A 26592-nucleotide genomic window follows, 5' to 3' on the forward strand; every position below is an offset into this window, starting at 1 on the left:
GATACTGGCAGTAATTTTTCACCGCTTGTGAAGCGATCCCGCTGCAGGTAGGGAACCTGGGGCTAGAGCTGGGATCGTTGCACAGGTTCTGGTGCTTCTACTCTGTGTGCGTAACCCGGTGCACCACCACCCAATAACCCCTCCCCCTATTTTCTTTAAAAAATATTTATTAATGATCAAGGGGGACAGAGCAAGACTCTGGTACATGTGATGCTGGGGATCTAACTTGGAACCTAAGCTCAGCAGTGTTATGCCCAGAGGTTCGAGTCCCGATCTCATGCAAAGACCAGAATCACATGCAATGGCAAGAGCCTTTATTAGCAAGCTTAAGCTTGGGCCACCAACACCCTTATACGCAAGGGGAGAGTCTGTGACCCCGATCATTTTTCATCCCACCGTTTTATAGTTATCATAGGGTGGGTACAGGTGGAAATATTTACACGGAACAAGGAAGAGTTGGTTTCAGGTTAATGGCTGTTCTCAATATTCAGAGCTTTTCTTTAACCTCTACAAGCAGTATCCACCACCTGGGTCACTCTCCCATCAATTTTCTCATCGGGATGTGATACTTTTTGCCTCACGTACAAGGGAAATCCCATAAACCATCAGCTGGTTTCTTAACTGACAAATAAAGGCTAGACAGGGCTAGCAGGATATATTCACAGTTTTGAATGGGAAAGATATCCACCATACTCTACACTGCTGTAATATCAGATTGGAAAGAGTGATGAGAAGCTTTCTACACAAACAATAGTTAAAGGAATTTATTACCACGAAGCCACCCCTATGGTACTGCTGACATAGATGCTGATGTGATGAGAATACAGAATAATCTTACCCATAGGGGTAAACAGACAAGGCAAGGAAAACCAAAGCACAACAATGCAAACCTTTGGACTCGACCTGCAGAACTGAGGTTACCAAATGGGACCGAATGGGGAACATAAGACTGCAAGAGAGTAGGGCTTCCAGTTGATGTTGGTGGAAGAACAGTAGCATTTTGGTGGTAAATGTGGTATAATAACATATTTTGAAGAGCTGTGAAATTACACTTATTTATTTATTTATTACCAGAGCACTGCTCAGCTCAGGATTATGGTGGTGCAGGGGATTGAACCTGGGACTTTAGAGTATCAGGCATGAGAGTCTCTTTGCATAACTGTTATGCTATCTACCCCAATCCTTCAAATTACATTTATAAAACACAGTCTTAAAAATCAAGGTCATCCCCCTGTCAACGCCCACGTCCAGCAGGGAAGCAATTAAAGAAACCAGACCTTCCACCTTCTGCACCCCATAGTGATCATGGGTCCATATTCCAAGAGGGATAAAGAATATGGAAGCTTCCAATGGAGGGGATGAGATATGGAACTTTGGTGGTGGTAATTATACGCCTCTTATCCTGCAGTCTTGTCAATCATTATTAAATCAATACAGAAGAAATGTCAGAAAAAAATAAAAACAAAACTAAGGTCATTTCAAATAAATAAAACAGCCATACTTCATAAAATTGAACCCAACCCTCTCCCATAAAGATGCTTAGTCAAAAAAAAAAAAAAGAAGAAGAAATAAGGGACTAGTACTCTTGTTTTATAGCTGAGGCTTATCAGTCAAAACTATAAGAGTTTAGCTATAAACAGTACAATTTGGGCAGGGGTAGATAGCATAATGGTTATGCAAAGAGTCTCTCATGCCTGAGGCTCCAAAGTCCTAGGTTCAATCCTCCACACCACCATAAACCAGAGCTGATAAATGCTTCAGTAAAAATAAAATAAAATAAAATAAAATAAAATAAATACAAGTTAACAACCAAAAATCAAAATTATAAGTACTTTCTTTTAAACTCTTACCTTTTGGATCTTATATCTGATGAATCAAACTGGATATTCATTGGTCCTGGATTTATTTCATGATCTACTTCAGGGATGAGAAGATGCCTTGAATCACTGTCCATATCTGTCAGTTTGTTTGTTTGTTTATTTTGTTGTTTTCCAGAAGCAAAGCACTGAAGAAGTCACCCCTATGCAACCAGAAAAAGGCAACTGAAACTTTAATTTAAAAAAGTATTTTACTGTTGGTAAGTAATACATTTTCGGGGCGGGGTTATGGTGCGCCTGGTTAAGCACTCACATTACAGTGTACAGTGATCCAGGTCTGGGCCCCTATGTGCCACCTGAGAGGGGAAGCTTCACAAGTGGTGAATCAGGTCTGCAGGTGTCTCTCTGACTCTCTCCCTCTCCCTTCCCTTTCAATTTCTGGCTGTATCTAGTCAATAAATAAATAAATAATTAAAACTATGGGAAGTTGATGAAGATTTCTTTGTCTAGAAAGACTAAGGTATATCTAAAACAATCATTTTATCAGAAACTTGCTAAGTCAAAATAAAATTATTTATTTTTCAGCTCAATAAAAAGTGGAATAATCGGGAGTTGGGCGGTAGGTAGCACAGCGGATTAAGCTCATGTGGCGCAAAGCCCAAGGACCGGCCATAAGGATCCCGGTTGGAGCCCCAGTCTACCCACCTGCAGGGGAGTCGCAGCAGGTCTGCAGGTGTCTATCTTTGTCTCCCCCTCTCTGTCTTCTCCTCCTCTCTCCATTTCTCTCTGTCCTATCCAACAACGAACGACATCATCAACAACAACAACAATAATAACCACAACAAGGCTACAACAAGGGCAACAAAAGCAGGGAGAAAAAAAAAGCCTCTAGGAGCAGTGGATTCATGGGGCAGGCACGGAGCCCTAGCAATAACCCTAAATGCAAAAAAAAAAAAAAAAAAGTGGAATAATCAATTTGTAGTCAAAACTACTGTGCTAAAAACGAAGAAACAAAATGATTGTGCTATTTTGACCCATTTTCCTGTAAGAAGACAACTGCAGAGGGCTAGGGGGTAGTGCACCTGGTTAAGCACTCACATTACAGTGCAGAAGGACCCAGGTTCAAGTTCCTGGTCCCCACTTGCAGAGGGAATGCTTCACAAGTGGTGAAGGAGGGCTGCAGGTGTCTCTCTGTCTCTTTACCTCTCTATCTCTCTCTTCCTTCTCCATTTCCCCTCCCTGTCTCTATCCAGTAATAGGTAGGAGGAGCCAGGTGGTGGCTCACCCAGTTAAGCACACATAATACTAATAATAAATAAGTACATATACAACATTTTTTAAAAAGCAAACAATTCAAAAAGAATTTCAGGAGGTGGGGTCAGGCAGGGACACATCTGGATGAGCTCATACCAGGCACAAGAACACAGGTTTGAGCCTCTACTCTTCCTCCAAGGGGAAGCTTTACGAGAGATGAAGCAGGTCTGCAGGTATCTGTCTTTCTGTGTGTCTCCCCTTCCCCTCTCAATTTCTCACTATATCTAAATAAAATAAAACAAAAGAAAACCTAATGGCCACAAAGGAAGAAAGAAAGGATTAAGGACCTAAAAGCAACTTTAAAATAAAATAAAATAAAATATTTAAACAAGAACCACAAGAAATTATTAAAATGAATAAAAGAAGACACATGGCCCAGGAGGTAGCTCACTCACTAAGTGAAGCACCTGCTTTCCAAACATGGAGCCCTTGGTCTACTGCCCAGCACCATCCACCACATGGGAGGACTTAGAGAATGCCATAGATGGTGGTACTGTGTTTTGGAGTCTCTTTCTTCTTGCTTCTCTCAAAATATAGAATACAAATTTGTCCAGTGCTGGTGAAATAGCCCACCTGAATAGTGTGTGGTGCAAGATGGTGGAGAACCTACGTTGGGGGTGACAGTGTTTGCAGATTACTATCACAGGGAGATGAGAATTTGTACCCATGTGCCAGCAACTATAAACCATTAACCCCTTCCCCAATTAAGGTGATTAAAAAAAAAAAGACTCCTATGGAATGAAAGAGCATTTCTCTTTCAGACATCTGACAAAGGACAAATATCCAAGCTGTATAAAGAATTCATAAAATACCCAAAGTGGCTTTATGAGTTCTTTATAAAACAAATTACTTCACTGAAAAACAGAGAGAAGAAATGGACACTCTTCCAAAGAAGACATGCACATGACCAAAAGGTATGTGAAAAAAAAACAAACTCACCATACTTACTTTCAGTGAAATGCAAAAGGAAACTACATTGTGCTTCTGTGAGATGGCCTGTTTCACAAAGACCAGAATTAAGTGTTGACAAGGTTGTAGAGAACAAGCAATACTTGTATGTTGTTGGTGGGAATGTAAACTGACCGAGTCTCTTTGGAAATCAGCATGGAGATTTCTCAAGATGATGAAAATAGACTTACTATACAATCCAGAAAATTCACCCCTAGGTGTCTATCTGGAGAATATAAAGGCATTAATTGAACAGTTATTTGCACTATTATATTCATTGCAACCTACTTATAATCGCCAAGATAGAACTTATTTGCTCAGTGACAAGGTGAGTGATAAAGTAATGACCTAGGGTGGGGGTAGATAGCATAGTGGTTATGCAGAGACTCTCATGCCTGAGGCTTCAAAGTCTCAGGTTCAGTCCCCCACACCACTACCAACCAGAGCTGAGCAGTGCTTTGGTAGAAAAAAACAAATGATAAATAAATACTAAAGATATGGCATACATGCACAATGAAATACTATTCAGTTTTTAAGATGAAATCTCGCCATTTGAGACAACATACATGGAGCTGAGTGTCGTGCTAAACAAAATAAGCTAAGAAGAGACGTATGACTATGTGAGATATGAACAGTCAAGCAGTGGAATGACAAAACCAATACTTGAATTCAGACTGCAGGTCTGATCTCATCCAAAGGTGAAGGCAGAAGGGGGCACAGAATGTGGAAGAGTCCAACAAAAGGAGTGAAAGAGTGTCAGCACTTTGGTGATGAACATCGTATGACAACTTGCTTTTGAAGAGGTGTGAAAAGCGTTGGGGAGCTTTCCTATCAGATGCCCTTAACTTCTGGCTTACTGTCTAACTCAGTACCTAAGACTCTGTTTCCAGTAAATATCTAGGCTAATGGGGACTAGTCCCTGGACACTTACGTCTTAATCTGTGGCATGGGAGGGGTGTGTTGGTAATTTACTGATATACAGCAGTCATTCATATGTTGAGTTTAAATCTACTAATGTTAGATTCAGTTACTGCACCCTACCTAGTTTAAGTCATGTAAGCATTTAATTTAATTTCTTTGTTCTGCTTCCCACCTGAACCTACGCTTTGAGATCTGGAATTTCTAATGTTTTGTAAACCTTGTTAATAAAAGCACCCTGGCCTTAAAGGCAGGAGTTTTGCTGGGCTGTACTCACTCTTATCATGGTGTATGTCCAAGGAAGTCACCTCTGGGCTATCAGTCAGACATAGAACTCATCTTTCTGATTAGTCTTTGGAGTACCCTGCATCTCCAGCCCTGACAACATGACAAAAAGCACTTCTGAAACGCACAATACTGTAAATCAATGTTACCTTGTAAGGGCTTGATTTGAGGAGCACCATCTTGGCCTCCCAGTGACCCTGCCAGTATCAGTCAGTTCCAAAAAAGTTCATGCCCCACTAGTGTTCCAATACACTTATGAAAGAGGAAGTATGGAGGCATCACACTCCCAGATCTCAAACTATACTATAAGGCCATCATCATCAAAACAGCCTGATACTGGGACAAAAATAGGCACACAGACCAGAGGAACAGAATTGAAAGCCCAGAACTAAACCCCCACACATATGGACATCTAATCTTTGATAAGGGGGCCCAAAGTATTAAATGGAGGAAGGAGGCTGTCTCCAATAAATGGTGCTGGGAAAACTGTGTTGAAACATGCAGAAGAATGAAACTGAACCACCTTATCTCACCAGAAACAAAAATCAACTCCAAATGGATCAAGGACCTGGATGTTAGACCAGAAACTATCAAATACTTAGAGGAAAACATTGGTAAAACACTTTCCCACCTAAACCTCAAGTACATCTTTGATGAAACAAACTCAACTGCAAGGAAGACTAAAGCAGAAACAAACCAATGGGACTACATCAAATTGAAAAGCTTCTGCACAGCCAAAGAAAGAAACTATCACACAAACAAAAAGACCCTTCACAAAATGGGAGAAGATCTTCACATGCCACGCATCAGACAAGAGACTAATAACCAAAATATACACAGAGCTCAGCAAATTTAGCACCAAAAAAGCAAATGACCCCATCCAAAAATGGGCAGAGGATATGAAAAAAACATTCACTTCAGAGGAGATCCAAAAGGCTAACAAACATATGAAAAATTGCTGCAGGCCGCTGATTGTCAGAGAAATGCAAATAAAGACAACATTGAGATACCACCTCACTCCTGTGAAAATGGCATACATTGTTCAGTTTGAGCATGTGGAACCATCCTTGTATCCTTAAGATGAATCCCACTTGATCATGATGGAGTATTCTTTTAATGCACTATCTGACTTAATCTGTCAAGGTTTTGCTGAGTATTTTTGCATCAATGCTTATCAGGGATATTAGTATACAGTGTTTTTTTTTTTTTTTTTTTTGCCTCCAGGGTTATCGCTGGGGCTCAGTGCTGGCACTCTGAATCCACCACTCCTAGCAGCCAGCCTCCCTCCCTCCCCATTTTATTGGATAATATAGGGAGAAACTGGGAAGGGAAGAAGAGATAGAGAGGAGCAGAGAGCAAGATAGACACCTGCAGACCTGCTTCATCACTTCTGAAGAATCCCTCCTACAGGTGGTGAGCTGGGAACCCAGATCCTTGAGTGGGTCCTCACATTTCATACTAGATGCCCATAACCAGGTGCACCACTGCCAGGCCTCATGCAGTATACATCTCTCTAAGATATTATATATATATATATATATATATATTAACTTAAGCTTGATTTTATTTGATATGAGAATAACAGTCCCTACTCTTTTCTCTGTATTAATTATTAGTGGCTTGGAACACCTTACTCTTTTTACTCCGAACCTATGACTTATCTTTTATTACTATTCTTTAATTTTTATGTTATTAATGGTTTATTACAAGATTGCTACGTTACAACGTATAGCTTCACACCACACCCACCACCAAAGTTCTGTATCCCCACCCTCTCACCTCCCAAAGATAACCACCATAGTTCTCATAAGTATTACAGTTTGTTTGCTTCTGTTTTGTTTGGATTTTTTTCTTTCCTTTTTTTTTGGCAAGTTCATGTAAATCAGATCTGTAGATTCCACATATAACTGAAGCCATCTGGTAGTTGTCTTTCTTTTCTTTACTTATTTTGCTAAGCATAGTCACCTCCAATTCTATCCATTTTTGTTCCAAAGGACGCAATATTATTATTTTTTTTTATTACAAAGTAGTATCTGTGGAATATTTAACTCATAACTTCTCTTTTAAAAATATTTATTTATTCTTTCCCTTTTGTTGCCTTTGTTGTTTTATTGTTGAAGTTATTGTTGTTGTTATTGATGTTGTTATTGTTAGATAGGACAGAGATAAATGGAGAGAGAGGAAGACAGAGAGGGAGAGAGACAGACACCTGCAGACCTGCTTCACTGCCTGTAAAGTGACTCCCCTACAGGTGGGGAGCCGGGGGCTCGAAACGGGATCCTTATGCCAGTCCTTGCACTTTGCACCACCTGTGCTACCGCCTGACTCTGAACTCATAACTTCTTTAGCCAGTCATCTGTTGATGGACATTTAGGCTGCTTCCACTCTTTGGCTATTGTGAATAATTCAGCTATGAACATAGGGGTGTGTGTATCCCTTCGAATTAGAGCTTGAGTGTCCACTGGCTAAGGACCTAAGAGTGGTATTGCTGGGTCATAATTTAATTCCATTTTTACTTGTTTTAAGGATTATCCATACAGTCTTCAAAAGGGGCTGCAACATTTTGCATTCTCACCAGAAGTGAAAGAGTTGCCTTTTCTCTACAACATCTCCAACACCTGTCCTTTCCTGGTTTGTTGATGTCAGCCATTCTCTCAGGTGTGAGATGGCATCTCAGTGTAGTTTTAATTTGCATTTCTCTAAAGATAAGTGAAGTGGAGCATTTCTTCATGTGTCTGTGGACCATGTGTATCTCTTCTCTAGAAAACTGTTTAGTTCTTTGGCCCACTTTTTAATTGGGTTATTTTTGCTTCTTTTGTAGATCTATCTACAAGAGTCTTTTTTCAAGTTGGCCTTGGTTCACCAACATTGGATTGTGTCGCTGTTATTTTGCTCTCCCCTTTCCTGTGTCTGGTTCTCCCTGTTGTTGTGTTCTTGATTCTTGTTGGGAAATTGTGAGGATGTGGTAGAGCCTGACAGGGCTTGACCTGAAGACTGCGTCTATCCTGTCAGTCTCTCTCTCTACTGAGAGGTTGAGCAAGGAGAGACAGGAGTAACCCCAAAGGTTTGCCCCGTCTTATCAGACTCCCTGCCTCACAAAGCACCCTGCATTCCTGGTACTACGGCCATTAGATAAAAAGAAAGGGGGAGATGTCAGAAAATTGTGAGGATGTGGTTGAGGTTGGCAGGGCTTGACTTGAGGGGACGTCCATCCTCTCGTCTTTTTTTTTTTTTTTTTAACCAGAGCACTGTTCAGCTCTGGCTTATGGTGGTGCGGGGGACTGAACCTGGGGCTTTGGAGCCTCAGGCATGAGAGTCTGTTTGCATAACCATTATGCTATCTACCCTCCGCCCCATCCCCTCAGCTTATCACTTATTATCTACATAATCATTGTTTTGCCTGAAAGATCCCCACTCATTCCATTCCTTTGATCTATCTTCTTTCTACCCTCAAGACCCTCCCTGCCTGCAGGCGATTATTAATCCTACCAGTTAAAACCCTTGCAACAGTTGCTAAGGAAGTTCCTACCTTTCCAGCTCTCTTTTTCCTTTCTCCATCCCTTTCCTAGCCATTTCCATTTCCGACTTGCCACTTCCAGGTCCGACCTTTAAAAGCCTTGGCTCTCTGATCAATAATGAACTGAATTGCCTCACCACCACGAGTCTGTTCCTGAGTCATCTCCCTCGTGTCGCTGAGTGAGTAGCAGCCCAGGCTGGCTCCAGTCGCATTCTCTCCAACCCAGAGAGTATGCGCCTGGGAAGAGGCACCCCCACGCTAGCCCCACAGAATCTACTCTAATACTGATTATCACATTAAAAATTGGGATTCCTCTGTCTATTCTTTTCATATTAGACTTCTCTCAGAAATTCTTGCAAGGGAGAGTTGATAGTGTCAAATTCTTTCAGTTTCATAATGTTTGAAAAGATCTTTATTTCTCCCTCATATCTGAAGGATAATATAGCAGGATACAGAACTCCTGGCTGGAAAATCTTATCTTTTAATAGTCTGAACATGCCATTCCATTCCCTCCTTGCCTTTCTAGGGTTTGTGATGAGAAATCTGAGGAAAGCCTGATAGTTCTGCCTTTGTATGTGACTTTCTTCCTTTCCTTGGCAGCCTGTAATATTTCCTCCTTGTCCCTGGTTTTGGATAGTTTTACAAAAATATGTCTTGGTGTGTCTCATCTTGGATTAAAAAATTTAGGTATGCATCACATTCTTTGATTTCTGGATTTTGAACATTGCTCAGGTATGGAAAATTCTCTGTTAAAAATTCTTTGAATATGTTCTCTCCTCTTTCTCCCTTCTTCCTCAGGGATTCCAATCACTATGATGTCCACCTTTCTGATGGAGTCTGCTATTTCACTGAGAAGTGCTTCATTTTTCCTAAGAGTTTTAGTTCACTGAATGTGGTGGATGTGTCTTCTAATGTTGATATTCTCTCCTCCATCTGGTTAAATCTACTTCCAAGGCCTCTTACCTCAACCTGAACTGCACTGAAAGTGTCCTGTAGACCCTGCAAGTTGGAGGTACTCCCCTTTCTATACTTTGTAATTGATTGCTTAGTTCTTCAATTGATTTCATGAATTTTCTGAATTCCATCTCTTGTCATTTTTTCTAGATCTGTTTCTGCCTGGTTACTTGAGGTTTCTGTCATTGCTGTCTGTATATTTGTTTCCTCATTTAATGTGAATTTTGTTGTTGTGCCGGCAGGAAGTGATGTGACTGAGGTGTTTGATTTGCTTCTTTTTAACATATATATTTTCCTTTATTATCTTTACTTATTTGATAGAGACAGCCAGAAATCAAGAGGGAAAGGGGAGGTAGAGAGAGACAGAGAGATACCTGCAGCCCTGCATCACCACTCCCGAAGCTTTCCCTCTGCAGGTGAGGACCAGGGACTTGAACCCAGGTCCATGCACACTGTAATGTGTGTGCTTAAGCAGATGCACCACTGCCTGGCCTCTGATTTGCTTCTTTATATATCTTGGTGGGGGAGAGGAGATTTTATCCTAAATCACCGGGTAGTTCTCTGACCTTGATGTCAAGATAGGGTTTCCCTGCTGCTGTTTGAGCCTCTGTGAGAATATCAATCAAGAAGTCACAGTTGTAAACTAGTGAGTTTTTAGGTGTTTTTTTTTTTTTTCTTTTTCCTTTTTAAGTCTTTTGTTGCTAACACTCAGACCTGAAAGTGGCATCTCAGCCACCAATCCAATTTGGAGCCTGCCACCTCTCAGCACCGATTTTTAGTCCTGGGGGCCACTCATGCACCCCCTTTCCATTCTCAAGCCAATGTGTCTGTACTCTGTACTCACCTGTGACTTGGGCGATATCCTTCTTCCCTTCCTTTTTCGTTTCTTTTCCTTCTTTCTTTCTTTCTTCTTCTTCTTCTTTTTTTTAACTGTCGTTTCTTTAGCTCAGATCCGGAAGTGGTGAGCATCTCTGCCACACTCCCAGCCTGGCCCCAGCTGTCCCTGAGTACAGCCTTTTAGTACCAGGAATTGCTCCCTCTCCCCCTTTCTGTCCATGAGCTGCACATGTTTGTACTCATCTGTGGCTTGGTGAGGTTTTGAAGAGATTCTGGTTATATTTTATTGAATTTACAGGTGATCTTTGTTGATTTCCCTAGCTGATGGGGAGAGCAAAACACACAAACAAAACTCCATAGCTACATGCCTCTGGATGTTTCCTCCCAAGGGCTGCCTTTACATGAGATGCAAGCTTCTATATTATCAATGGATTCCTTTTTTTTTTTTTAATCCACCCAACCATTCTATGTCTGATGACTGGTGAATCCATATTATTCACATTCAGTGTGATCATTATTTTTTTTTATAAATCTTATTTAATTTGATAGGACAGAGAGGAATTTAGAGGGAAGGGGTAGCAAGGGAGGGAGAGAGACACCCACAGCCCTGCTTCACCGTTTGGGAAGCTTTCCTCCTGCAGGTGGGGAGTGGGGACTTGAACCCAGGTCCTTGCACAATGCAGTGTGAGTGTTCAGTCAGGTGCGCCACCACCCGGTCCCCCTCCCTCAGTGTGATTATTGATAGATGTGGCTTACTTAGTGCCAACTTCTTTTTTTTTTCTGTTTTATTTTTATTTTTAATTTTTGTTGTTTCTAGCTACCTTTGTTTATTTTTTGGTTTTGCCTCCTGGGTTATCACTGGGGCTCAGTGCCAGCACTACAAATCCACTGTTCCATTTTTTCCGTTTTATCGGGTAAGACAGAGAGAAATTGAGAGGAGGGGGAGGTAAAGAGGGAGAAAGATAGATACCTGCAGACCTGCTTCACTACTTGTGAAGAGACCCCCCGCTCAGGTGGGGAGTCCAGGGCTCAAACTGGATGCTTGTGTAGGTCCCTGCACCTAGTACAATGTGCACCACCACCCAGCCCCCCCACCCAGCCACCTTTTTATGTGGGTAGTTTCCCATGGTGATTCTCTCAATTTTATTTTTCTTCTTCTAAGAGTCTTTGCTCCATATTTCTGTTCTGTGATTACCTTGAATATTGTGTCCAACTTAGTATATGTAAAATGGTCTCTGTGTGTGCACACGCACATGGGGCTTGGATTGGTTGTTGTCTGCCTACACTACCTCCTCCCCCTTTGATGCTACACTGTTGTCACAGATGCCTGTTGTTTCTGATTTTATAGTTTACCACACTGATCATATTTGTGTCACTTTGTTACTTCTTTTCTTATGGAATTCCTGTAAAACAGGTAAGGTGGGGGAGTTGGGCGGTAGGTAGTTCAGTGAGTTAAGCACACATGGCGCAAAGCACAAGGACTGGCATAAGGATCCCGGTTCGAGCCCCCGGCTCCCCACCTGCAGGGGAGTTGCTTCACAGGTGGTGAAGCAGGTCTGCAAGTGTCTATCTTTCTTTCTCCCTCTCTGTCTTCCCCTCCTCTCTCCATTTCTCTCTGTCCTATCCAACAACAATGACATCAATAACAACAATAATGACTACAACAATAAAACAAGGCAACAAAAGAGAATAAATATTTAAAAATATATTTAAAAAAACAGGTAAGGTGATGCAAACTCCGTTAGTTTCTATATCTCTGAGGTCTTTTTATCTTTATAATTTTAAATTATGCATATATATATATATATATATATATATATATATATATATATATATTTTGTCTCCAGGTTTACTGCTGGGGCTTGGTGCCAGTACTATGCATCCACTGCTCCTGGAGGCCATTTCTTTTTCTCTCTCTTTCTTTTAGATCTTTCATTCTCTTTCCAGTTTTTTATTCAATAGAACAGAGAGAAACTGAGATGGAAGGGGGAGGTGGGAGGGGGGAGACACTTGCAGACCTGCTTCACGGGTGAAGCGTTCCCCCTACAGGTGGGTAGCAAGGGCTCAAACCTGGATCCTTGAGCTTATACTATGTGCACTTAACTGGGTGCACCACTGCGCCCTCCCAGGTCTTTTTTTTTTTCTTTAAAAAAAGTTTATTGGAAGCTGGGTGGTAGAGCAGCAGGTTAAGAGCACATGGCGCTAAGGCCAAGGACCAGCATAAGGATCCTGGTTCAAGCCCTTGGCTCCCCACCTGCAGGGGGGGGGGTCGCTTCACAGGAGGTGAAGCAGGTCTGCAGGTGTCTATCTTTCTCTCCCCATCTCTGTCTTCCCCGCCTCTCTCAATTTTTCTCTGTCCTATCCAACAACAACAGTAATAACAACAATAGTGATAAACAATAAGGGCAAAAAAAGGGAAAAATAGCCTCCAGGAGCAGTGGATTCATGCCCCAGCAATAACCCAGTAGGCACACACACAAAAAAAAGTTTGTTTCACGAGAGAGTGATAAAGAGCCAGACCATTATGTGTGCTGCTGGCAAGTGAATCCAAGACGTCTTCCTTTCAAGTCAAGAAGCTCTACAGCCAGGCTGCAAAAAGATCCCTTTATTTGTCTAGCATATTTGAATCATAATTTTACAAGGTAAAATACCTGTATCCAGCAATTATCTTAGCACCTTGAATATGCCATTCTACTCTCTCCTAGTCTGTTGAGTTTCTGATAACTTTTTCTTTTTTCTAGTGGATAGTGATGTTTTTCCCTAGCTCTTGACTTTGGCAAATTTTCACCAATGTGTCTTTGGTTTAGGTCACTTTGGATTTAGGTATTTGGGTACTGTCTCTATTTGCTGAACAACAAGTTTTGATTATTCCCTAGATCTGGAGAGTTTTCGGCTATTATTTCCTTGAATATGGTCTCTTCCTGCTCTTTCTTCTCCATCCTAAATTCTCATTAGCCTTGTATTTACTGTTTTGATGGAATCTGATATTTCATGTTTTGATGGAATCTGATATTTCTGCTTCATTCATCCTGAACCTGGTCTCTACCTCTCCTTCCATTTTGAGGGACTGTGATAATATTATCCTATTTTTGATATTCTCTTCTCTGCATGACTGAGCCTATTTCTAAGCTTTTGAAGTTAGTATGATGTTTATTCAATGTGCTCTTCACATTCTGGTATCTATATGGATTTTTTCCCCTCTAAACCTTCAGTCTCTTTGGTGAAGAATTTATTTTGTTCTTATATCTCTTGCACCTACTTTTCTGTGCTATTTTCTAACTTGATGGATTTTTTGGTGAAGAATTAATTTTGTTCTTATATCTCTTGCACCTACTTTTCTGTGCTATTTTCTAACTTGATGGATTTTTGGGGGGGATCACCAGAGGCTACTGCAGAGGCAACTTTTTCAGATAAAAAGTTAGAGAAAGATCTGGGGGATGGCACAGTGGATAGGGCATTAGACTCTCAAGGATGAGATCCTGAGTTCAATCCCTGGCAACCCATGCACCAGAGTTCTGTCTGGTGTTCTCTCTCTCTCTCTCTCTCTCTCTCATTAACAAATAAATAAAATCTTTTTTAAAAGTTAGAGAAAAAGCCTTGAACCTGGGTCATTTGCATGACAAAGTAGGCACACTATCTAGGCGAGCTATCCTGCCAGCCTAGTTTCTAATGTCTGCATGATGTATCTTCTAGAATCTCTGGTTTTGCAACTTTGTGGACTCATTATCTTTAGAACATCTCATGTTCTTTTTTTTTTTTTTTTCACCACTCCTGTCACCCAAGTTTTGTGTCCCTACCCCCACCTCCATAGATAACCACTACAGTTCTACAGTCTCAGACATCGGTTGACAATTTTTTTTCACATTCATATACTCAGTTCTCTATATTCTGCATGAGTGAAACCATTCTGCAGTTGCCCTTTGCCTCTTTACTTGCTTCACTAAGCACAATCTTCTCCAGTTCTTTTTAGGTTGGTTGCCAGTGATTTTTTTCCATTTGAATATCTATATTAGCTTCTGCTATTTACCTGCAGGTGGTGCTTACAGATACAGTGATGGTGCTATAGATATATTCAATAAATGAAGCAAGCAAGCAGAAAGACCTAAAAAGACACCTTAAAGTATCTAATGAAATAGTTTCTACTTAGACCAAGATACCCTCCTCACCTACTTCCTGTTACACTTCCCTCAGTCACTCCAAAGCTAACCTTGTCAAAGTATGGACTACAAAAGTTGAATAAGGGCAAGAGACTGGCATACTTTAATGATGACTCTTTAGTCACTATCAGGCCACCCCATCAGCTGGGGCCCGAGTCAGGGAGTCCTGGGATTCCCACACAAACATGATAAGCCTAGACCTCGAATAGATCCCTCTCTCCATTATCACTGGTCATCTCCATCAGGAACAACAGAATGGACCCCTCTGGGGGTCCCCATAGGACCTTTCCCTCAATGTGGATCACCAATGGGAGAGAATGTTCCATCCTTTGAAAGGGGGGGTTTGAATAACATATTCTACCACCTGAAGATGGGTCCCGAAATTGGTGCAACTTGGAATGTTCCTACTGATGAATGACCACAGAATGCAAGTTCAGACCTACAGGGATGCAGAGGTCACATAGGCTCCTGTGCTGAATATGGGCCCCAGATCAAATAGGTGGGATTTATAGTCAACAATATTTATACACTTTTCCCATATTTGGGAGCTACTCTCTCTCCTGATCTAGCTTTCTAGCCCTTTTTCCAGCCATAATGTCATCTCCCCAGACAGTAACCTGGGTCCACCTGCATATCAGATGTCAGGCTCAGGCAAAAACTAGTAAAGTCATGGGACCCTTGGAATATACCTAAAATAGACCTACTAGCTATTTCCAAAATGGAGACCCCCAAAGCTTCATCTGCAATATTCCAACCTTGAAGTTCATGACTAAGCAACAATTTGTTTGGCTTATATGTTAATTCTTTCTCAGCCACCAGGTTCCAGATGCTACCATGATGCCAACTGGACTTCCCAAGGCAGACAACCCAGCAAAGTGTCCTGGAGCTCCACATCCTCAGAGTCCTGCCCCACTAGGGAAAGAGAGAGGCAGGCTGGGAGTATGGATCCACCTGTCAACGCCCATGTTCAGCAGGGAAGCAATGACAGAAGCCAGACCTTCCACCTTCTGCACCCCATAATGACCCTGGGTCCATACTCCCAGAGGGATAAAGAATAGGAAAGCTGTCAGGGGAGGGGATGGGATACGGAGCTCTGGTCGTGGGAACTATACCCTTCTTCTCCTATGGTCTTGTCAGTGTTTCCATTTTATAAATAAATTAAAAGAAAAAGATATAGTGATGGGATTCTTCTTCATTTCCAAGCTGGAATGAGGAGGGGGATGGGTAATGGAAAAATTCTAAACCTGGATAACACGAGGGTTCACAGTCCACTGGGAGGGTTCCAAGTTGCACCCTGACATTTCCAGACCCCTGGTGCGGCGAATTTAGTACAGTTCTCCTCTTTCTGCACTCAACAGGACAAAATTTCAGTTCCCTCACTTCACTTGCAATACATAATACTGCTATCAATGGTTACCTAAATTTATAGTATTTGTGTGTCATAGACATAACATTGACTGACATGGGAAGTTAGATATGTAAGGTGCTATAAACATGACAGAAATTTCTTCTTCTTTGCCACTAGGGTCATCACTGGGCTTAGTGTCTGCAAAATAAATGCACTGCTCACTCACGCTTCCTTCTTTCCATGATGGAGACAGCTGAAGAAGAGGGAGAGGGGAGGAGGAGAGAAAGCAGTGCCTTCACCGCTCCATTGCTCAGGAAGCTCCCCCACAGGTCAGGACTGGGGGCTTGACACCAAGCCCTTGCACACGATGAATCACGCACTTTACTGGTTGTGCCATTGCCAGACCCTGAAATAAATTTATAACGGCTCACTGACCAATCTCCTTTTTTTTTTTTAGTTTTCCTTCCTTTCTTCCTACTTCTCTTTTATTTCATAAGACAGATTAGAAATTGAAAGGGGAATGGAGATACAAAGGGATAGAGAGGTCCCTGCTTTGCCATGCACAGGACCCAGATTAATATGACCCAGATTGGAGCCCAACTCCAAACGTCCTGAGTGAGCCGTTAATGGTGTGGTGTCTTTTTCTTTTTCCCCTCTGTCTTTGTTGATGAAATCACAGATGTGAGGCTATTCATGAAAAATCGCTTTATATTAGTCCTTAATTATTTAAGATTAGTTTTGGCAAGTAGTGTCAGGAAAAAGTTTACAGATTGTTTTATTAGTGCCTGTGCTGAAGCACTAATCTCCACAAAAAGGGACACAGCAGGGGGCTGGGTGGTAGTGCAGCTGGTTAAGCACACCCGGACCGGCATGGATCAGCATAAGGATCCCACTTAGAGCCCCCAGCTCCCCACCTGCAGGCAGTGAAGCAGGTCTGCAGGTGTCTATCTTTCTCTCCCCCTCTCTGTCTTCCCCTCCTCTCTCCATTTCTCTCTGTCTTATCCAAGAAGAACAACAGCAATAACAATAATAAGGGCAACAAAAATGGAAAAAAATGGCCTCTAGGAGCAGCAGATTCATAGTGCAGGCACTGAGCCCCAGCGATAACCCTGGAGCATAAAAAAAAAAAAAGAAACACACACACCGAGCAAAGAATTAAAGAAATGTTCATAAAACATTATTATTAATTTTTGCTTTGCCATCAGGGTTTTCAGTATGGTTTTGTACCTGCATGACTCCACCACTCGTTCTTGTCAGACTTTTTTTAGATAAAAGGTGAGAGACAGAGGGAGAGAAGAGACATCACGACACAAATGTGAAGCTTCTCCTGTGCAAAGTACTCTAGCATACTGGCTGAAGACTTGAACCTGGGTCCTTCCACCGGGTTAAAATGAGCACTCTAGCAAATGAGATATCTCCTTCTCCTCATGAGACATTATTTTAATTTTATTTTTTTATTTATTCCCTTTTATTGCCCTTTTTTACTGTTGTAGTGATTACTGATGTCGTCGTTGTTGGATAGGACAGAGAGAAATGGAGAGAGGAGGGGAAGACAGAGAGGGGGAGAGAATGACAGACACCTATAGACCTGCTTCACCGCCTGGGAAGCGACTCTCCTGCAGGTGGGGAGCTGGGGGCTCAAACCGGGATCCTTACGCCGGTCCTTATGCTTTGTGTTACGTGCACTTAACCTGCTGCGCTACCCCCTAACTTCCGAGACATTATTTTTAAAAAGTATTGACTATATTCATTTACCTCCAAGAATGTCAGCCCTCTTTACACCAGACTCAGAAATTCCTTCACAATTCCTCATGAATCAAATCTGTTTGAATCATATTAAAATCATGTTACGGCACTATCCTTGATTTGCAAGGAGGAAGGCTAGTCTTTGCTGAAAGTGATGTAAGTGGACTTACCCTTCAAGTGCTTGTACTTTCTTTCGCAGAGACTGAATGTTAGCCATACCTATCTATATATTTCTGCATGTGATACTGTTTCAGATACTATATTTACTTTCAGCTTACGGGCTCTGTGATTAACAAAACTTTCTCTGCAAAGAGTCAGATAGTAAGTTTAGGTTTGCAAGACAATATACTTATCAGTGAGCATGACTGTCATAATGAAATTTTATAAGAAATAAATATATCCACAGCAGTAGGCCAAATTTTGTCCGTGTCTTGCAGATAAAAAGCAAATATATAGAAACTCACCATTAAAATAAGCAGCTTGGGATAAGGGCAAGAGACTGGCTCACTTAATATGATGGCCTTTTTGGTCACTGCCAGGCCACCCCATCAACTGGGTCCCTAGTCAGGGAATCCTTGGATTCTCACAAAGATACGATAGGTCTAGACCCCTAATAAGCCCCTCTTTCCATCACCAGTGTTCACTCTTATAAAGAAAGTCATTATAATCCCTTTTGTGGGCCTCTCCAGGATCTTGCCCTCTTTATAAAGTGGCAAGGGTGGGGACTGTCCCACTTTCTGAAGGGAGACTGGGTCAACATACTCTGCCACTCAAGGAAGACTGGTCCTGAAATGAGTGCAGCCTAGAATGATTCCAGCTGTGGCATGGATTGTGAACTAGGCTGACTGGGACTTGGAGGTTATACACACTCCTGTGCTAAATATGAATAGATATGAGCCCTGGGTCAGGTCCATAGGATAAACAGTTAGCTGTATTTATATATTCAAGTTTGGGAGCTACTCATTGCCCTAATTCAGCTTCTAGCCCTATTCTCAACTCTAACACCATCCTCCCAGACAATATTCTTAGTCCACCTCCATGTTAACTATCAAGCTCAAGCAAAAATTACTAAAGTCTACAGGCCCCTAGGAACATACCTAAAACAGACTTCTAGTTTCTTTCCAACCTAAGATTCCTTTTCTCATCTGCTCTATCTACTTGTTGGTTCTTGTTTATTAAATACTTTGTCCTGCGATATTATCTTACTACCTATGATTCCACCCTGAATTCCCTGGGCAGACCACCTCATCAATGTGTCCCAGAACCTCATCTCTCGAGAGCCCTACTCCATTAGAGAATGAAACAGCTGGGGGTATGAATCGAGCTGTCCATGTCCATGTCCAGCCGAGAAGCAATTACAGAATGCAGAACTCCCACTTTACATACCCCTTAAAAGATCTTTGGTTCAGGGGCCAGGCGGTGACACACCTGGTTAAGTGTACACATTACAGTGCACAAGATGCTGAGTTGAAGTTCCTGGTCCCCACCTGCAGTGGGAAAACTTCACAACTGGAAAAGTAAGACTGCAGGTGTCTGTCTTTTTCCCTCTCCTCCCTGCCCTCTCAATTTCTCTGTCTCTATCCAATACATTTTAAAAAACATAATTAAAAACTACTTCAGAGGAGGAGAAATGTTAGGGGAAGATGACCAGCGGGCTCTGAGCTCCACTTTCATCAGAACCCAGAGAGAGAAAAGGAGAAAAGGAAGGATATTCAGAAGTAGTACAAGGTATAGGTGTGACTTAGAAAGGAAGAGAAAGCAGGAGCATATGAAAAAAAAAAAAAAGGCATGGTCTGGGAGGTGGCACAGTGGATAAGGCTTTGGACTCTCAAACATGAGGTCCTGAGTTCAATCCCCGGCAGCACATGTACCAGGGCGATGTCTGGCTTTCTTTCTCTCTCTCCTATCATTTCTCATGAATAAATAAATAAAATCTTTAAAAAAAAAAAAGAAAAAAGGCCAAATATATGTAAGTATAGACAGCTATAAGAAATAACAGTCAACCCATATCTGTGGCCTTGGGAGAACCACTGTACTTTCCAATGGAGGGACTAGGGACACAGAAGTCTGGTGGTGGGAATGGTGTGGAATTATATCTGTTATCTTACAACTTTGTAAGTAAATATTAAATCATTAATAAAACATTTATATCATGTCATTTACTGATTTTAAAGTCAAGAAAAAAAAGGCCACTGAAAATTAAGCTAACTTTTGCAGCATTGATGTTACTATGGGACACTTTAGAGTGTGTATCCTTTTGTAAATTCCTTTGAAAAATAATTTAGAATGTACTTCTGGATTAAATAAAAATAAATATATGGGGAATCTAGAGGGGGAAAAAGCTTGGTGAGAGCAGTTAAACTATGTGTGTATTTTCTTCTATAACAGTCTAGCTGCTACAAAGTCTAGTCACAAGTTTACATAAACTCTTTATGAATCACTTAATGATCAGTCAGTAGGCAATATAATGCTCCACTTCTAAATAACAGCTGAAGGACCTACAGGTAGTACACCTGGGAGAACACACACATTACCATGCCCATGGACCTGGGTTCAAGCCCCCAGGGATACACCTGCAGGGGGGAAGTTTCATGAGTGTTGAAGCAGGTCTGAAGGTGTCTCTCTTTCTTGCTCCCTCTCTCTCTCTTTCTCTCTCCCCACTTCTCTCTCAATTTATTTGTGTCAATGCAAAAAAAAAAAAAAAGGAAGAGAAAAAAAAACTCGTCTGACAACATGCTTCCAATTTGATCAGTAAATGTTCTAAGAGGTGATACCAAATTTAATAGTGCTGTAGACCACTGTAGTCTAATAAAGAAATTATAATCCAATGGCACCAAAGACCTTCTCTTCCCACCTTGAGAACACTAAACGCTCTGAAGTTACGTTTAGGTAAAAGAAGTAAAGAATAATGGCAAAGGACTTAAACATAGTGTATTGTAAAATACTTGCATGGTAGAAAAATTCAATCAACTAATGACTTTTTTTGTTTGTTTTTTTAATATTTATTTATTCCCTTTTGTTGCCCTTGTTGTTTCATTGTTGTAGTTATTGATGTCGTTGTTGTTGGATAGGACAGAGAGAAATGGAGAGAGATGGGGAAGACAGAGAGGGGGAGAGAAAGATAGACACCTGCAGACCTGCTTTATCATCTGTGAAGCAACTCCCCTGCAGGTGGGGAGCCGGGGGCTCTAACCGGGATCCTTATGCCAGTCCTTGTGGTTCACACCACCTGCTTAATCTGCTGCGCTACCACCCGACTCCCACCTAATGACTTTTAAAACAACTTTTATGCCCACACCTCCTTTCTTAAAGATACGATAAGTTATTCTTTTAATTTGCAGTTCAGGCTGGCATGCCCATTCTCCTCTGCTGTCTACTTTTGGTAAATATTTATGATATTAAAAAATCACAATTAACAGTATACTGTTTATATATGTAAGACTTTTAAGATGGTGATAAAAAAATTCTAACACTTCACCTTTCCATTCTTGTTTCTCAAAGTAAATCTTGGACTGGTTGGGTGTATTGCACCAAAGCAAAAGACTCTGGGGAAGGAGGGCAGGGAGAGTTGTGGAGAGCAAAGGGGCTTTCAGCTGCCAGCACATGATGGTGGAAAAGAACCAAGATAATACTTTCTCTCTCTCTCTCTCTCTCTATACATATATATATATAATATATCATATATATATATTTTATTTTTTTTATTTTTTTTTTTTTAACCAGAGCACTGTTCAGCTCTGGCTTATGGTGATGTGGAGATTGAACCTGGGACTTTGGAGCCTCAGGCATGAGAGTCTGTTTGCATAACCATTATGCTATCTACCCTCCGTCCACATTTTTTTTTAAATCTAATGGTGTTTAGAGGTTCAGTGGGCACGTATCAGATAAGGAAATGAAACTTATTTGTCTCTGGTGCAAAGGATCTGTCGACAACATCTTAGCTTGCCACCGCCTTTTATCTTACTGGAAAGTGTGCAGTTATTTGTGAGGCGACATTGTTTTGCCAAGTTAAAGATTTCTGCTCTTAAGTGGTTGTCTGTTACCTAGCATTAAAAGAAAAAGAAGAAAGAAGGAAGGAAAAAAAGAGGTAGTACAGGCTAGCATCTGCTGACTCCTGATCTTAGCAATAGATTAAGGCATTGTTCGGCAGTCATGAAAATCGAGTTTTAGTCAAGGTGACCACTGATGGGCAAGTCGTGTTTCTCCAGCTGGGTGGAGCACAGATCACTATCTCTGGGGAAGAGACTGCACCGACCAGCTGCTCTGAGCCGCAGCCCTCTGCTTCCAAGACAGCTAAAAGGCGACGCCTCGATCAAGATCCTGGCTCTCGGTTACAGCGGAGACCGGGATGATCACGGCCAGGACCGGCCTCACGTGGCTCCTCACCCCACCGAAGGTGAGCGCAGCAGGTGCATCGGGGTCTCCCCGGCCCGGGACAGAGACAGGCTACCACCCAGCAATTCCTCCCTCCCTCTCTCCGTCATCAGGGGCTCGTCGACCCCGACCCTCCGCTCCCTCGCGGCTCCAGCAGACAGATGCCCACGCTCGCGAATTCTCTGAGCTCTGGGCCGGAGCTCCTTTCTCGCACCCGAGCCCTGGGAGAAGCGCAGCCTCCATGGGGCGGTCTCACCCAGCAACTTCTCTGGGTGGAAGCCGGTTGCGCCGTTCCCGCCCTTTCCCCCTTGACTCCCTCCCGATGGGTGCAAAACCCGGTAACTGCGTGCTCTACCTGAACAGGCCAAGCCCTCAATCTCGGAGAGCTGTGCGGGAAGGCGGGGACCCCTATCGAAATCCTCTCAATTCTCAGCAGCTGGGCTTCTCCAAGTCCACTGAACAGGAAGAGGCAACGGCCCTGCCGCAGGGGCCGGCGGGGGATGGAGTTCTGAGCGCGCTGCGTCGGCCCCTGCTATCAAAAAAAGCCTCGCCGCAGCGGACTACAATTCCCAGAGGGCTTTGCAACACCAGCCCACCTCCCGGGGTAGGGCTCGGGCCTCAACATCTGGAGGCGGGATTCCCTAGTGGGCGATTCAGTCCGGTAGACAATTAGACTTTGTGTGGTTCTCCTACCTGAGCCCGAGACCTTGAAGAGGAACGACTGGAAGTCTGACAGCCTTTCCAACCAGAAACTCACATGAGAAAGGGCGGATGAGGTTTTTCCATCTAGGGCAAGACTTTCCTCCACCTGTTTCTCAGGCTATGTTGTCAGGAGCGCGAACCTTCTGTACACAAAGGGAAGCGACTTTGAAAAAGAGTTGTTGGGTTGGCATTTTCCCTGCCTCGTTCTAGAAACTAAGTTTGATTTTTTTTTTTTAAATATGTTGGCAAGTTGATCTCTAGGCTAAAAGAAAGACGTTGGAGAGCTCTTATACCCTTCCTCCATCTAGCATTTTCTCTCAAAGCCACTCTAAACAATCTCAGTAAAATTGGTATGCTTGTTAAAACAAATAAAAACTTAGCTTAAAGCAAGTACCCTGGAAGCCTACGCCCTTCTTACATTGGAAACCAGTGACTTTTTTTTTTTTTAACAAAACCAGAAACACAAGTACTGTCATGTGATAGCCAGAACTTAACAAATGGCTAACACTGAGTGCTAGGCATTTTACACATATCTTTCCAAGTCTATACCACGAATCTAGGAGTGAACTTTATCACTTCACAGAATAGGAAGTTGTTCTAGAGAATTCAAGTCACTTAACCAAGGTCACATATCTACTTAGTGGCTACTAGTGCTAAATGAGAGTTTGACGATTGCAAGACAGTGTATTTATTATGTCTAATAATAATCATATAATAATATCTAAGGCAAATAAAAGTTATTTTGCTGTTGGTACCCTTATTAAAATTTTTTTTTTGTTGGTCCGGAAGGTGGTGCAATGGATAAGGCATCGGACTCTCAAGCATGAGGTCCTGAGTTCGGTCCCTGGTAGCACATGTACCAGAGTGATGTCTGACTCTTTCTCTCTTCCTGTGTTTCTCATTAGTAAATAAATTTTTAAAAAAACTGTGTGCGTGGGAAGGCAAAATAAGTCACTTGGATAGTGTGCCTGCATTTCCAGATGTGGGTGCATCTGCATGGCATTAGAGGAACTTTCTGTGCTGTAGTGGTTTTCTGTCTGTCTCTGTCTGAGAAAGTCAGTCCAGAGTATTGAGGCCCTAGCAAAGACAAAACAAACAAACAGACAACCTCACAACTTTTGGGACAGCCCTTTGACCTAGCCACTAAATCAGCAGTACATTCTTTTAAAAAAATAATATTTATTTATTCCCTTTTGTTGCCCTTGTTGTTTTATTGTTGTAGTTATTATTGTTGTCATCGTTGTTGGATAGGACAGAGAGAAATGGAGAGAGGAGAGGAAGACAGAGAGGGGGAGAGAAAGATAGACACCTACAGAACTGCTTCACTGCTTGCAAAGCAACTCCCCTGCAAGTGGGGAGCCGGCGGCTCGAACCCGGATCCTTACGCTGGTCCTTGTGCTTTGTGCCACCTGCACTTAACCCAATGCGCTACCACCCGACTCCTGCAGTACATTCTTTTGTTTGCTTGACTCTTCAACCTAGACAATTATAAGCAATATCTTTCCCTTCTTTTTCTCTGCATTCCAGACTGAGAAAGTAGGTTTTGGTGAGGCTGAAAGAAAAAAACTAATGGGGGGGGGGCGGCTGGGAAATGATCTGTTAGCACCAGCTTGCATGCCTGGGACTCCAGAGGTCCCAGGTTCAAACCCTGGCACCACTTATGCCAGAGCTGAGCAGAACTGTGGCCTGACTTCTTTCTTCCTCTCTCAATTTCTCTTATAATAAATAGGTTTAAAAAATATTTACTGGGAAATGGGTGGTGGTACACCCAGTTGAGAGCACATGTCATCATGCACAAGGACCTGGGTTCAAGCTCCTAGTCTCCAGCTGCAGGGGAAGCTTCCTGAGCAGTGAAGCGGTGTAGCAGGTGTCTTTTTTCTCTCACCTTCTGCATTTCCCCCACACCCCTCTCAACATCTTTATCTCTACCCAATAAATAAATGATTTAAATATTTTAAATTTATTTTAATAAAAGAGATACAGAGAGAAAGATGGAAAAGGGGAGAGAGAAAGAATGAAAGAAAGATCAGTGCACTGACCAACTCTAGTGTATGGTGATGCTGGGAATTGAACCTGGGACCTCAGAGCCTCAGGCATTTTGTATAACTTTCATGCTGTCTCCTCAGCCCACACAGAATTTTTTTTTTAAGTAAGTGATAGGTAGTGACATCAATGAAAATTGCAGAACAGTGAACTTGCAAACTGCTCCCCTCTAGAAACAACAAATTAGATGGCAAAACTGTCAGGATTCACTGTTAACAAAATGGCTCACTATCCAAGTGAGCTGTTTTGCCAGCTCTAAGGATCAATTCTTTTGGAACTTAGAAATCTGCTAGAAATGCTGGAGAAGGTGGGTCAAAGGAACCCTCCTGCACTGCTGGTGGGAATGTATATTGGTCCAACCTCTGTGGAGAACAGTCTGGAGAACTCTCACAAGGCTAGAAATGGACCTACCCTATGATCCTGCAATTCCTCTCCTGGGGATATATCCTAAAGAACCCAACATATCCATCCCAAAAGATCTGTGTACACATATGTTCTTGGCAGTACAATTTGTAATAGCCAAAACCTGGAAGCAACCCAGGTGTCCAACACAGATGAGTGGCTGAGCAAGTTGTGGTCTATATACACAATGGAATACTACTCAGCTGTAAAAAAATGGTGACTTCTTTAAAAAAAAAAAAAAGGTGACTTCACCGTTTTCAGCCGATCTTGGATGGACCTTGAAAAAATCATGTTGAGTGAAATAAGTCAGAAACAGAAGGATGAATATGGGATGACCTCACTCTCAGGCCGAAGTTGAAAAACAAGATCAGAAAAGAAAACACAAGTAGAACCTGAACTGGAATTGGCGTATTGCACCAAAGTAAAAGACTCTGGGGTGGGTGGCTGGGGAGAATACAGGTCCAAGAAGGATTCAGAGGACCTAGTGGGGGTTGTATTGTTATATGGGAAACTGGGGAATGTTATGCATGTACAAACCATTGTACTTACTGTTGAATGTAAAACATTAATTCCCCAATAAAAAAAATCAGAAAAGAAAAAAAAATCTGCTAGAAATTTGGGACCATCAGAAGGACACTTATGGAAAGACTGTTGAATTTTGGTAACAACTTTATGGCTTCCTGCTCTCCCACTTGGCAATAACCTGGAAGACTGTAGCTTTCATACCTTGTGCAGATTGCTCGTCCCAGAGGGGCAGTATGGGTTTTATTCTCAAGAAATTGTAATCTGTGTTTTTATTTATCTAGTGATCCCTTGGCTCAAGGGCTTGCTTTTGTTTCTTCTTTTTTAGTCACCCCAGGACTAAGGTAGTTTCCTAGGTAGTGTTTGTGGAAATCAAATGTATTAGCAAAGATCACCAGGGGGCAAAGTGTAATAAATAACCAGGTCAGAGCAACAGACCAAAAATCCTGAAATGATGAGATGGAGAAACACACTTGAAAGTATAAAAGTTTTGAAAAGCTTCCTCATTGTCTGGTGAAGTGGAATGACTACCTACATGCCTGTGCCTGGATAAATGCCCAGAAAAGGTGACCTCTGGATGACCCTTAGGAGAACAAGAAGAAGGTGAATACTAGGCACAGTTGTAACCCTCCTGGCTAAGCACTGAAAAAAAAAACCCCAACACATAACAAATTGGCAAAGACTGGGAGCATGGGGGAGGGTAGTATT

General features: G+C 42.1%; 1 protein-coding gene across 6 annotated transcripts in view; it reads right to left on the reverse strand.

Annotated features, from left to right (window-relative positions):
* Nucleotides 1-22709, reverse strand: part of SLC38A9 (solute carrier family 38 member 9) — a 78738-nt gene extending 56029 nt beyond the window's left edge. For 3 of the 6 annotated variants that reach the window (XM_060191049.1, XM_060191048.1, XM_007518883.3), the window contains exons 1-3: nt 22571-22709; nt 5275-5375; nt 1851-2020 (exon numbers count right to left, since the gene is read on the reverse strand). In XM_060191049.1, the coding sequence (XP_060047032.1) occupies nt 1851-1954 (104 nt within the window). In that variant the 5' untranslated portion in view covers nt 1955-2020; nt 5275-5375; nt 22571-22709. Of the gene's footprint in view, nt 1-1850; nt 2021-5274; nt 5376-22570 lie in introns of those variants that run through there. The other 3 variants (XM_060191043.1, XM_060191044.1, XM_060191050.1) reach the window with 3 other exon arrangements.
* Between the last annotated feature and the right edge of the window lie 3883 nt (nt 22710-26592).

This window comes from Erinaceus europaeus, chromosome 5 (assembly GCF_950295315.1).
Source record: "Erinaceus europaeus chromosome 5, mEriEur2.1, whole genome shotgun sequence".
Lineage (NCBI taxonomy): Eukaryota > Metazoa > Chordata > Mammalia > Eulipotyphla > Erinaceidae > Erinaceus > Erinaceus europaeus.